This window comes from Schistocerca cancellata, chromosome 9, assembly GCF_023864275.1.
Source record: "Schistocerca cancellata isolate TAMUIC-IGC-003103 chromosome 9, iqSchCanc2.1, whole genome shotgun sequence".
In the NCBI taxonomy this organism is placed as follows: Eukaryota; Metazoa; Arthropoda; class Insecta; order Orthoptera; family Acrididae; genus Schistocerca; species Schistocerca cancellata.
Genome location: NC_064634.1, coordinates 91692267 through 91706778, shown reverse-complemented (window position 1 = coordinate 91706778; position 14512 = coordinate 91692267). Strand labels below are relative to the sequence as shown.

General features: G+C 43.4%; 1 protein-coding gene across 1 annotated transcript in view; it reads left to right on the top strand.

The window, feature by feature from the left end:
• LOC126101208 (uncharacterized) overlaps positions 1-14512 on the top strand; it is a 111743-nt gene that overhangs the window by 85273 nt on the left and 11958 nt on the right. Inside the window, exon 4 of the mRNA XM_049911902.1 lies at positions 95-370. Coding sequence (XP_049767859.1) covers positions 95-370 — 276 coding nt within the window. The remainder of the gene's footprint in view (positions 1-94; positions 371-14512) is intronic.

The following is a 14512-nucleotide window of genomic DNA, read 5'->3' as shown; positions in this document are numbered from 1 at the left end:
TGGCAGAAGAGTGCTGCCAACCCACCTTGGCCCCAACGATAAAGGAAAAATATAAGTAAACATACTAATATTTCCCATGTGAATTTTCTTCTAGGAACATTACTACCACTGCAACCGAAATGTGGAGATGAAGGTGGATGCAAAGATAATACACATGGAGAAAAAGATGGCACTGGAGGTAGAGTTGGAGGTAAAGGAGGCGGAAGTGGTGGTCAAAGGAGGAAAGGGGTAGCACTTCAACTGGTGGTTGACCAACTCCCATGCCTGCCAGGAGATATTGTTTATGAAGATAACTGCTTTAGCTGCTATTGTTTAGTGGATGGTGCTAGCATCTTGTGCTTAAGTATGGACTGTGAACTTGAAGACATGGGTGAGTTGTATCTCAGAAATAAACCACATTTAATTTTTTTCATATTAATTGTTAAGAGTAAGACACATCTTGAACACACATGAAACCCTCTGTTGCTCTTCAGCACTACACAATGAGCGACCAGAAGTCATCAGATATATCAAAGGTCACTGAATGACCATTTCAGTATTGCTACATCTTACTTGTACATCCATGCTACAGTCATTTCTTGATCCCCCACTGCTACATATCCCCCATCAGAAAGGTTCCAACAAACCACTCTGTAATGACAGCCACGATGCAGGAGTTTGTATCGTCAGACATTATGAACATTCATATTACAGATCAAAATAGCTGTAAGAAAACATATCGTAAGTATACCACACATACGAAAAAGTCTTACGGACGCTATTTTGGTAACAGCATACAATAGAAACTTAAGTAATATGTTGCATGTCCCTGGGGAATGTGATAATTAACAACATTGTGAATAATATGCACTACGTGATCAAAAGTATCCGGACACCTAGCTGAAAATGACTTACAAGTTCATTGCGCCCTCCATCGGTAATGTTGGTATTCAATATGATGTTGGCCCACGCTTAGGCTTGATGATAGCTTCCAATCTCGCAAGCATTCGTTGAATCTGGATGGTTTCTTGGGGAATGGCAGCCCATTCATCACGGACTGCTGCACTGAGGAGAGGTATCGATGTCGGTCGGTGAGACCTGGCACGAAGTCGGAGTTCCAAAACATCATAAAGGTGTTCTATAGGATTCAGGTTGGACTCTGTGCGGGCCGTTCCATTACAGGGATGTTATTGTCGTGTAACCACTCCGCCACAGCCCTTGCATTATGAACATGTGCTCGATCGTGTTGAAAGATGAAATCGTCATCCCCGAATTGCTCTTCAGCAGGGGAAGCAAGAAGGTGCTGAAAACATCAATGTAAGCCTGTGCTGTGTTAGTGCCACGCGAAACAACAAGGGGTGCAGTCCCCTAAATGAAAAATACGGCCATACCATAACACCACCGACTTCGAATTTTACTGTTCGCACTACACACGCTGGCAATGACCTTTACCGAGCATTCGCCATACTCACACCCTGCCATCGGATCGCCACATTATGTACTGTCATTCGTCACTCCACGCAACGATTTTCCACTGTTCAATCGCCGAATGTTTACGCTCCTTACACCAAGCGAGGCGTCGTTTGGCATGTAACGGCGTGATGTGTGGCTTATGAGCAGCCGCTCGACCATGCAATCAAGTTTTCTCAGCTTCCGCCTACCTGTCACAGTACTTGCAATGAACCCTGATGCAATTTGGTATTCCTGTGTGATGATCTGAATAGATGTCTGCTCATTACACATTACAACCCTCTTCAACTGTCGGCGTTCTCTGTCACTCATCAAATGAGGTCGGCCTGTACGTTTTTTGCTGTACGTGTCCCTTCGCGTTTCCACTTCACTACCACATCGGAAATAGTGGACCTAGGGATGTTTAGGAGTATGGAAATGTCGCGTACAGACGTTTTGACACAAGTGACATCCAATCACCTGACTACGTTCGAAGTCCATGAGTTCCGCAGAGCGTCCCATTCTGCTCTTTCACGATGTCTAATGACCACTGAGGTCACTGATATGGAGTACCTGGCAGTACGTGGCAGCACAATGCAACTAATGTGAAAAACGTTTGTTTTTGGGGTAGTCCGGATACTTCTGATTACATAGTGTAATTACACTTATAGGAGTTCTGAACGGTGAGCATTGTTATGTATGAGAAAATTTCGTCACATTCAATTGACAGCAATAGCCATTTACAGCTCAACAAAATGTCAACCTGGTGCAAAAATGGACAGCTAGCTTTATGATACAGAACAAGAAAGTTGTGCGGTCCACAGTACTTGAAAGTGTGGTGTTGTTTATCAGACTACTGGGTACCATCTATTGTCAGCCTGCCTAAACAGATATGTGTGAGTAACAATGTGAACAGATTTGAAGCAAAGTGGCCATACAGGTTTAGCAGTAAGTAAAGCAAATAGGAGACTGGAATACATTCTGGTAAAAGAGTGTAACAAATATGTTGACAAAGCTCAAGTCGAAGACTGTAGAAAAAAGTCATCATACCTCTGGTAGGAATGTGCTCACTAACATGAAAAACTGCCACTTTAGCCGGAATCTATGATTATTCTTCAGGATGCTATTGAAAATCCTACAGAGGTTGTGTAGGTGAAAAGGAACAGATACTATTTCATAGATTAGTCACCCATTTCGGTCTCGGAGGGCCTCAATAAACAGTGCTCTCGGTAATCTAAAGGCATTTTGCAACACTTCGATCCTGAAGCGTCTGCTGAACGCCATCAAGGGAATTAAACCGTCGTAACTTTACTCTCCTTGACGTCATCAAGTATCACCCCTCATTATAAGTGTCATCATAAGCCCACAAATCTCTACCCTACCTACACTCATCCATTTTCGTCTCCTCAACTCCGCTTTTTTCCTTACTTGCAACAAATCATTGCAAAATATTAAAAAGGAAGAACCAATCAAAATTCCAAGACAGTTGAGCCAACCCAATTGTGTTAATGCGGCATTAAAACCCCCATCTAACCCTCTTCCCCTATCAACACCCAATCAAAAGTTCTAAGATGGATGGACCAGATCAAATGTGCTTTATGCCACATCCTGTTCCTGTCTTTCCAACGAACCACAGTGAACTATTATAATGAAGCATCCAAACAGAAAGTAGTTTCAATAAACCAATTAAAAAAATCGAAATAGTGGGACTAGCTCAGTTGTGCTTCGTACCCTACTACCGTACACCCCCTCCCCCCCGCCCACCCCTGTCCAGCCACCACTCTAGTAGTAAAATTATGTGTAAAAGTTATACCAAATAGCATTATTCTGTGATATTTTCATAACTCTGTACCACACACACACACACACACACACACATTGCATCTTCTAACGTCTCCATCCAGTCTCCTTTAATCAGGGCCAAGGGTTTTAGTCACCATTAAACTGAAAGAGCCACATCTAGGTAGCGGGTAAAAAAGAATTATGTTTTTACCATTTCCACATGCACTGAAGAGCCAGAGAAACAGGTACACCTACCTAATATCGTGTAGTGCACCCGCAAGCACGAAGAGATGCCGCTGCACGAGGTGGCATGGACTCGACAAATGTTTGAAGAAGTGCTGGAGGGAACTGACACCAAGAATGCTGCAGGGCTGTCCATAAATCCGTAAGAGTCCGAGCGGATGGAGATCTCTTTTGAACAGCACCTTGCGAGATAGTCAAGATATTCTCAATAATGCTCATGTCTGAGAAGTCACGTGGGCAAACTGAAGTCTTTAAACACAGGGGAGTGTTCCTGGAGCCACTCTGTAGCAATTCTGGAAATGCGGAGTGTCGCATTGTCCTGCTGGAATTGACCAAGTCCATCGGAATGTTCAATGGACATGAATGGAAGCAGGTGATCAGATCGGATGATTACGTATGTGCCACCTGTCACAGTCGTATCTAGACATTTCAAGGATTCTTTATCACTCCAACTGCACATGCCTCACACCATTACAGACCCTCCACCAGCTTAAACAGTCCCCTGCTGACATGAAGAATCCATGGATTCATGATGTTGTTTCCATACCCTTAAACGTCCATTCGCTCGATATAATTTGAAACAAGGCTCGTCCGACCAGGCAACATGTTTCCCGTCATAGTCAGTCCAATGTCGGTGTTTACAGGCCCAGGCGAGGCTTAAAGATTTATGTCGCTCAGTCACCAAGGGTACACGAGTGGGCCTTCGGCTGTGAAAGCCCATATCGATGATGTTTCGTTCAATGATTCGCACGCTGACAGTTGTTGATGGCCCAGCACTGAAATCTGCAGAAATTTGCGGAAGGGTTGGACTTCTGTCACCTTGAACGATTCTGTTCGGCCGTAGTTGGCTCCGTTCTTGCAGGATATTTTTTCGGCCGCAGAGAAGTTAGAGATCTGATGTTTTACTGGATTCCTGATATTGTCGGTACACTCGTGAAATGGTCGTACGAGAAAATCCCCACTTCATCGCTACCTTGGAGATACTGTGTCTCATTGATCGTGCGTCGACTATAACACCACGTTCAGACTCACTTAAATCTTGATAACCTGCCACTGTAGCAGCAGTAAGCGATCTAACAACTGCGCCAGGCACTTGTTGTCTCATATAGGAGCTGACGACAACAGCGCCGTCTTCTGCCAGTTTACATATCTCTGTATATGAATACGCATGCCAATAGCAGTCTCTCTGGTACTTCTGTGTATAAAGCATGTAACCCAGCTGAATTGCGTAAAATGACGCCAAAAAGATTTCCTAACAATGCTTTAATTCGTGACCATCATAACCATTGGTTGTCTGGCTCACCTGGCACATGTGTTACTCTCATTGGAACGTATATGTCATTCACTATGGAAAAACAGAACACGTATAAAACATACTTTTCACGAATAGTTAAAACCGAAGTTTGGTTATACAATATAATTAACAAATTAGTAATGAGTAGTTCTCAAAAATGAGTTTTGCTTTAAATATTCTGCAAAGCCCTGTCGCCTGTCTTCGTCAAATGAGAGCTGCTCTGGTAAGACCCTCAAAGTCCAATTGCTGTAGCATAATGTAAGATCCCACAGAGGTTTGAATTAATTGGCAACCACACCATGGCATTTAGCAAACATCAGAACAGACTAAAAGTCTGCAAAAACGCATAAGAAGGACAAAAAAGCAGTGTTTATGTTGTGTATCACAATCTTAACTTCATCACATTGTTATTTTACACACACATTCATCTAGTACCTCAAACATTGCTGTGGACTTTCAGATTAAGTGCCACAGTGCTATTTTCATACCTAAAAAGCAATACCTTTTCTACATTCCAAGTTAGGACCAATGGACTGAAGCTACCTATTTCAGTCTTATAACTGTAGAATATACGTGTTAGTTAAAATACTAGACCTCAGTTCAAAAAAGGAAAAGCCAATTAAATGTTGCAGAGCCATTTCCTTGCCTAAACACATGTGGTTTAAGGAATACAAAACATTTAGATTTAGGCCTATGACATCGAAGCTACACATACCTGGATTAAATACTGGGAAAACACAGAAACAAATGCAAATTCTGAACGTAAATATTAGAGGACGCTTATTATGTAACACCCTCAAATTAAATACTGAAGTGTTATAGTGATATCAAAATAGGCAAAGGGTATTCCATCTGATGTCATTTACTGTCACACATAACCTATTTTATTCATAATGTTTCACCACTAATTCACTCCAGTTCACTTGTAAAACGTAATCAATGATACTGAGCAGCAATAATACAAATGTTATGACCTAGCCAAAACAAACTGCTGGAGTCGGCACTATGGCTAACTAAAACTATTTAAACTACAATAAGATTTTAGGAAGGAAAGTAGAAGATATTTTGTTATGAAGTATCGCCTAAACTACAGGATACACACATAGTCCATGTCCAAATATTGGTTAGAGATGTAACACTTCCAAAACAATGGCTGAGTCGATATACTGAAAGTAAAGAAAATTGTTTATCATTTATCGAGTACAAAAACAAACACATGAACGAACATGCAGGCTGCTTATCATAATATGCAAATATAACTACAGTTTTCTGCAAAAATTGGGCCAAAATAAATTTGTATTATTTATAAAATAATGTACACTTTGCAACCACAATGAACCTTCGAAATAGTACTCCCATAAAGGAACTGTCTGTGTTACTTACTTACCTGCGATTGACACTACTCATCAAAAATTTACGGTAAGTAGCACTCGTTACACAATGAATGTTCCATAGAAGTACCATGCTTCCAAGATCTGTGGACTTCCAAATTAGATATTTCCAGATTGAATGTATAAGTTACTAAAATTATAAGTCAGTCATCAGGATTTACTCAAAAGATGTTAATGTAATGAAACGTGATTATGGAGGCATCGAACTACCTAATGGAAAGTTACAACTAAATTTCACTAATCTCAGAATACTACTCCACATAATGACAATTAAACAGCTATGACAAATGGAAAGTTGACATGGAGGACCACCATCATCATTTAATGAGATCAAGCGACAGTGAAACAGTGATACTGACGTTTTGTTGAACAGCGCAACTGCACAGACCTAATCCAAGCTTGTACCTCCCGCTACATGCTAATAAAATATAACAGAACGAAGTCCAAAGATGTAACCGCAAATTCAAGTCAAACGGTGCGTAGAGAAGAGTATACTGTACCACTTCCAGTTTGCAAAAGGAGCGGCGGGAAAAACGACTACCTACAAGCCTCTGATGAGTCGTAATTTCTCGTATCTTATCTTTGTACTCCTACCGCAAAACGTATGTTGCCAGCAGGAGAATCGTTCTGCAGCCAACTTCTAATGTCGGTCTAAATTTTCTCAACAGCGTTCCTCGATAGAACGTCACCTTTCATCCAGTGATCCCCATTTGAGCTCCCGAAGCATCTCCATCATACTTGAGTGTTGTTCGAATCTGCTCGTAACAAATACAGCATCCCGCCTTTGTACTGCTTCGAAGTCTTCCTTTAATCCAACATGGTACGAATCCCAAACACTCTAGCAGTCTGAAGAGAAGGCACACTAGTGTCTCTTTTACAAATGAGTCACAGTTTCCCAAAATTCTCCCAATGAATCGAAGCCTTCCTTAGCACAATCCCGACATCCTTGTTCCTTTTCACATCGTCTTGCAAGGCTACGATACTTTAACGATATGACTGTGTCAAGGAGGATATTAATAATGCTGTATCCGAACGTAACAGGTTTGTTTCTGCTACTCGTCCGCATTAACGTACATTTTTCTACGCTTAGACGTAGCTGCCAGTCATCACACCGACTAGAAACTTTGTCTAAGTCACCTCTTATACTCCTACAGTCAGTTAGCTTCAACACTTCCCTGTCCACCACATCATTATCAGCAACACCCGCGGATTGTTGCCCACCCTGTGTGCCAGATCATTTGTGTGTATACAAAATAATAGCGGTCCTGTCACACTTCCCCCTGGGGCGCTCTTGACGATACTCTTACCTCTGAGGGACACAAGCTGTCGAGGACAACGTACTGTGTCCTGTTACTTAAGAGGTCTTCGAGCCACTCACTCATTTGGTGAAAAGTGTGGTCCGTTTTGATAAAGAGGACCTTAAATGTATATATACCTTATACAAGGGTGAGTCAAATGAAAACCTTAAATTTGTAATAACAAATAGAAATTTCACCCCGTTAGCCTGTAAGTTGGTAAGCGTGCTACAAACAGCGTGCAGAATGGCCTGTAGGTGGCAGCATCGTGCAGATGCACACATGCCGTCGCAGTATCAGTATAAAGATGGCCGCCCCACTTGCGACTCGCACCAGGGAAGAACAGTGTTCTCTTATTCGGTTTTTCCTTAGTGACGGTGTGAAACCTATTGAAATTAATCGACGAATGAAGGTTCAGTATGGTGATGCATGTTTGTCACAGCAGCAAGTCTACGAATGGAGTAGGAAGTTCGCAAATGGTGTGACTTCAGTGGAAGATGCTCCTCGTCCAGGTCAGGCACAACGAGTTGCGACTCCACAGAACACTGCAGCATTTGAAGCCATAGTGAAAGTAAACCGCCGAGTGACACTGAATGACATTGCAGCATGTTTACAGATTAGTCATGGGTCAGCACACCACATTGTGCATGATGTGCTCCAGTTTCACAAAGTGTCAGCAAGATCGGTGCCACGGCAGCTGACTTCTGAAATGAGAGAACGACGTGTTGATGCCTGTGGAGAACTTCTACGGCGCTTTGAATGAGAACGTGATGGCTTCCTTGCAAGAATCGTTACTGGGGACGAAACCTGGGTTCACTTCCACCGACCACTTCCTCATCCACCATACTCACCAGACCTTGCCCCAAGTGATTTCTAGACGTTAGGACAACTCAAGGAAAGAAGTTCCGTTCTGATGAAGAGGTACGCCATGCGGTGCATAGGTGGTTGCGCGGACTACCAAAAGAATTTTTTTTATAAAGGAACTTACACACTATGTAAGCGCTGGAGGACTTGCGTTGAGCGTGGGGGAGATTATGTTGAAAAGTGATACGACTTTGTACCACTTCTAAACAATAAATAATATTTAAAAAATGTTTATTTGAAGACAGAGCTGAGTTCTGTTAGCAAAGAGGCTATACATTGAACTCCAATTTTAATATATGTATACATATACACTCCTGGAAATTGAAATAAGAACACCGTGAATTCATTGTCCCAGGAAGGGGAAACTTTATTGACACATTCCTGGGGTCAGATACATCACATGATCACACTGACAGAACCACAGGCGTATAGACACAGGCAACAGAGCATGCACAATGTCGGCACTAGTACAGTGTATATCCACCTTTCGCAGCAATGCACGCTGCTATTCTCCCATGGAGACGATCGTAGAGATGCTGGATGTAGTCCTGTGGAACGGCTTGCCATGCCATTTCCACCTGGCGCCTCAGTTGGACCAGCGTTCGTGCTGGACGTGAAGACCGCGTGAGACGACGCTTCATCCAGTCCCAAACATGCTCAATGGGGGACAGATCCGGAGATCTTGCTGGCCAGGGTAGTTGACTTACACCTTCTAGAGCACGTTGGGTGGCACGGGATACATGCGGACGTGCATTGTCCTGTTGGAACAGCAAGTTCCCTTGCCGGTCTAGGAATGGTAGAACGATGGGTTCGACGACGGTTTGGATGTACCGTGCACTATTCAGTGTCCCCTCGACGATCACCAGTGGTGTACGGCCAGTGTAGGAGATCGCTCCCCACACCATGATGCCGGGTGTTGGCCCTGTGTGCCTCGGTCGTATGCAGTCCTGATTGTGGCGCTCACCTGCACGGCGCCAAACACGCATACGACCATCATTGGCACCAAGGCAGAAGCGACTCTCATCGCTGAAGACGACACATCTCCATTCGTCCCTCCATTCACGCCTGTCGCGACACCACTGGAGGCGGGCTGCACGATGTTGGGGCGTGAGCGGAAGACGGCCTAACGGTGTGCGGGACCGTAGCCCAGCTTCATGGAGACGGTTGCGAATGGTCCTCGCCGATACCCCAGGAGCAACAGTGTCCCTAATTTGCTGGGAAGTGGCGGTGCGGTCCCCTACGGCACTGCGTAGGATCCTACGGTCTTGGCGTGCATCCGTGCGTCGCTGCGGTCCGGTCCCAGGTCGACGGGCACGTGCACTTTCCGCCGACCACTGGCGACAACATCGATGTACTGTGGAGACCTCACGCCCCACGTGTTGAGCAATTCGGCGGTACGTCCACCCGGCCTCCCGCATGCCCACTACACGCCCTCGCTCAAAGTCCGTCAACTGCACATACGGTTCACGTCCACGCTGTCGCGGTATGCTACCAGTGTTAAAGACTGCGATGGAGCTCCGTATGCCACGGCTAACTGGCTGACACTGACGGCGGCGGTGCACAAATGCTGCGCAGCTAGCGCCATTCGACGGCCAACACCGCGGTTCCTGGTGTGTCCGCTGTGCCGTGCGTGTGATCATTGCTTGTACAGCCCTCTCGCAGTGTCCGGAGCAAGTATGGTGGGTCTGACACACCGGTGTCAATGTGTTCTTTTTTCCATTTCCAGGAGTGTACATTGAAATTGTAGTTTAATGTATATATGTATATTAAAATTGGAGTTTAAGCTATTGCCTCTATGGTAACAAAACACAGCTCAGTCTTCTAATGTAAGTTTTATCATTGCAGAGCAGAAGAATCTTAAAGTTGGGTTGAATAGTTTATAAAGTTAACGGGTTCAAAGTACTTTTGACAATAACCATCTTTCTCCTATTAAAATGCTATATAAAATCAAGTCCGAATTTCTTCAGCATTTCGAAGCATCCCATGTTCTTCAATTCGGTCTCTGTTTTTATTTTTTTTAATTAATCTACCATTTCATTAAAATACTTCAATTTACTTAAGTGATCAAGACCTTTTCTTGAATCATTGTCACCTTTGCGTTTAGCAGTGGAATTTTATGATTTATCAAAATTTCATTCTGATGAAGACAGCCTTAGTAGGTGTCGAAACGCAGGTCGATGTACCTAATAGTTATTTGCAACCAATTACCTGTATAACCATACGTTGAAACTAGTATACCATTGAAACTGCGTGGCAGATCAAAACTGTGTGCCAGCATAAGGAAAAGGTCTCGGGTTAGAGTCTCGGTCCGGCACACAAATTTAATCTGCCAGGAAGTTTCATATCAGCGCACACTCCGCTGCAGAGTGAAAATCTCATTCTGTTAGTATGCGGTTGCTGACTAGCAGCCATGTTTAAAACTGCTTTTTTTTTAAAAAATTATTTCAACAGTCAACTTCAAACTATGGCAATCAGATTCATTTATAAACCAAAACAGAATACACATACACTATGAGCTACTGTTTAGGGGTCTTAACACTGGTTCCCACATTAATTTCAAATAGACTTCTGATGGATGAGACGTCATAAGTGAGTTTGTGTTAACTCATGATAATATGGCTATACAGTCTTGGATGCTAATAATCTTCTCCTCGACGTACAACATACATTGTCGTTTATATGACGTTTATTTACAAATACGTTAGAGTTGTGTCGGTTGGACTCACTGTTCCAAGGTTATTACAAATAAGACATTTCACCGTACAACATCGTTAATGCAGTAAAACTTGAATATACGATTTATCGCCGTTCCACAGGTGAGCCATTTTTGTGCTCAGATACATAGTACAAAATGCTGGTCGCCTTCCAATGTAGATACGGCTTTTATTGCCGGGAATTTCCGAAGGGATATTTGCTTCCCTTCGATGCAGCTCTTCTCATTTAAGCGGAGAGGCCGCATTCTTAAGGGAAACAGAAACTGTCAGGGAAGAAAGGAATCCGAAAGCAATTGGCTATAGCCTGTAGCAAGGGAATATTCTCAATATTTGGCTAAACTGAAAGTGGGAAACCATAAAAATCGTTTTCAAGGATGACGACGGAAGGATTCGAATCATCTCTGCTCCCAACTCCGGTGATTGCTAGCTGTGCCTCAAAGCGTTGAGCCATCGCGATCCGTGGAGGTTATGAAAAACTGTTTCTACATATATATTTTTTTTCAAATAAAATACCGGGTGATCAAAAAGTGAGTATAAATTTGAAAACTTAATAAACCACGGAATAATGTAGATAGAGAAATAAAAATTGATACACAAGCTTGGAATGATGTGGGGTTTTATTAGAACAAAAAAAATAATAATAAAGTTCACAAAATATCCGACAGATGGCGCTGGACAGCAAAACGTTAGTGACTGCTCATGACAATCGTGTAGAAAAGGAGCTGTAATGAGAGAGAGAATCAGATGCGCTAGCAGTCGCAGCATGTTGACGTTACCTGAAAAGGCGCTTTTAGTGAAGCTGTATTATCAGAATGAGAAATGTGCTAGTTCAGCGCTACGATCCTATCGCCATAGGAAGGGGATTCGAACGGGTAAAGGTCCGTTGACAAATTCAGCTTGGCGAGAATGATTTCGAAGTTCGAATCCACGGGTTGTTTAGACGTTAGACCCCGTAGTGGTCGACCGAGCACAAGGCGTAATGCTGCTGAGACAGTTCAGGAAGAAATGGAGACTGTAGCGAGTTTGTCAATGCACGGGGAAGTAAGCGCTCGTGTAGTCGCACGACGCACCGGTATTCCATACACTACTGTTTCGTTGGCACTGAGGCGTACCCTCCGATGCTGTCCTTACAAAATCCATCGGCATCATTAACTGTTACCTGGCGATTTAGTGAAGTGGAGGGCATTTGCGGTGTGGGCGTTTCAAAGTATGGCGGAAGATGACGACTGGTTGAGTAACGTGTTGTGGATCGACGAAGCTCATTTCACGCTCCGAGGGTCTGTCAACGCCCACAACTGCAGAATTTGGGCTACCGAAAATACTAGAACTGTCGTGGAAACTCCATTGCATTACGAGAAAGACACGGTATGGGTTGGATTTACCACATCTACCGTTATCGGGCCTTTTTTCTTCGAGGAAATGCGTGATTCTGGTTTTGTAACTGCTACAGTGATGGGTGAGAGGTACACCGATATGTTACATAATCGCATCATACTCAGCCTTGCTGATAAACACCTGCTGGAACGTACTATATGCAGGATTGCGCTCCACCCCATATTGCTAGACGCGTGAAAGTTCTCTTGCGCGCGTCGTTTGGTGGTGATCGTGTGCTCAGCCGCCACTTTCGTCATGCTTGGCGTCCCAGGTCCCCAGGCCACAATCCGTGCGATTATTGGCTTTGGGGTTACCTGAAGTCGCAAGTGTATCGTGATCGACCGCCATCTCTAGGGATGCTGAAAGACAACATCCGACGCAAATGCCTCACCATAACTCCGGACATGCCTTACAGTGTTGTTCACAACATGAGTCGTCGACTACAGCTATTGTTGAGGAATGATGGTGGATATATTGAGCATTTCCTGTAAAGAACAACACCTTTGCTTTGTCTTACTTTGTTATGCTAATTATTGCTATTCTGATCAGATGAAGCGGCATCTGTCGGACAGTTTTTGAACTTTTGTACCTTTTTTTTGGTTCTAATAAAACCCCATGTCATTCCAAGAATTTGTGTCAATTTGTAACTCTCTATCTACATTATTCCGTGATTTATTCAGTTTTCTAATTTATACTGACTTTTTGATCACCTGGTATAATGTTTCACAATAAAAGATGGAAATATGATGTTGCATGTTTTTCATTTATTTGCGCATGTTTCGTCATGTGAAAGTGCATGAATGCATACATATTGTAAGATTAAATTGTGCAGGGAAGTCGTGGTTACAGTTATTATAGTATTAGACGAGTGTGAACACATTTAGGACGAAAGGTCATTGAGGCATTTATCCCACTGACGCACCAGGCTGAAGATACACGTTTGGTACAGCACGGTATTCTGCTGCGTGAAGAAGTCCGCAGCTGCTAGCTGCACATGCTCGTCCGACAGGAATCTTCGACACTTCAAGGCCTTTTTTAAGTTTCCGAAGGCGCAATAATCGCATGGACAGAGATCTGGAGTGAGGGGCACGTGCTCGAGTGTCTTCTACTGGAGCTGGAGTATGTTCCGCGTTACGCTATTTGCAATATGGTGACGTGCGTTATCATGAAGAAGCAGTGTCCGTTGCCGTACCATTGCGCAACGGCGGTTTTCGACACTCATGTTGCCTCTTATATATTACAAGTTCTCCGATGGAAATGAATAACAGCACGCTGGTCCTATTTAGGCTCACCTGACAATAACGTCCCCATAGTTCACAGTTTCCGCATTTGCAGCACGCTCATTGGAAAGACACTAAAGCCACACTAACCTCTTACCTATATGTCGGTGCTTATATACCCGCATCGGAGTCGTGCAGCGTTGCATATACTCTGCAGCTACGTCCCCAACTGGAAACTATTTGATCGCTTCTTATAACTTTCAATTTCACTTCACAGCAGCTAGGTCATGTGTAATTTCACTTGGCCGAGGCAGGGAGGGGGAGGGGCATCCAGACCTCCCGAACCCTCCCCTTTGGTTAGGTGTTTGACTCATCTATCTGGGAACCTATTACATTTGCTCGTACCGTCATTAACAGTCTGCAGATAACACTACCGTCCATATGAAGGCTGCACCGAAACACGAGACCGAACGAGGACCGATGACTGCCGTAGGATTTTGTAGTTTATCCTGGACGTAAACATATGAAAATAGGTGAAGATGTAAAACAATTTGTACTTCGAGATAAATCTCTAACCCTTAAAAGGTGTCACTATAATATAAGTTCGATTCTGAAACCGTTTCTTACCGAAACTAGGACGAGGTTTTGACGAATAATACAGATAATTTAGAGTGAACATTATCAACCCGACTCGAGAACCATTTTGTATTGCAAGATAAGTAAGGCTTATAATTTAGACACGTGAATAATATTGTTTGGCTTGTTACAAAGATTAAAATGTCCCCACAAACAAGTGCAATTTATGCTATAATTTAAATCAACAGCAGTGATGTGAATTTCGTGGGGTTATAGAAGAAATCTTTGCATATTTTGTTTGCCAGTATGTGCTTCATATGCTTTATTTTTA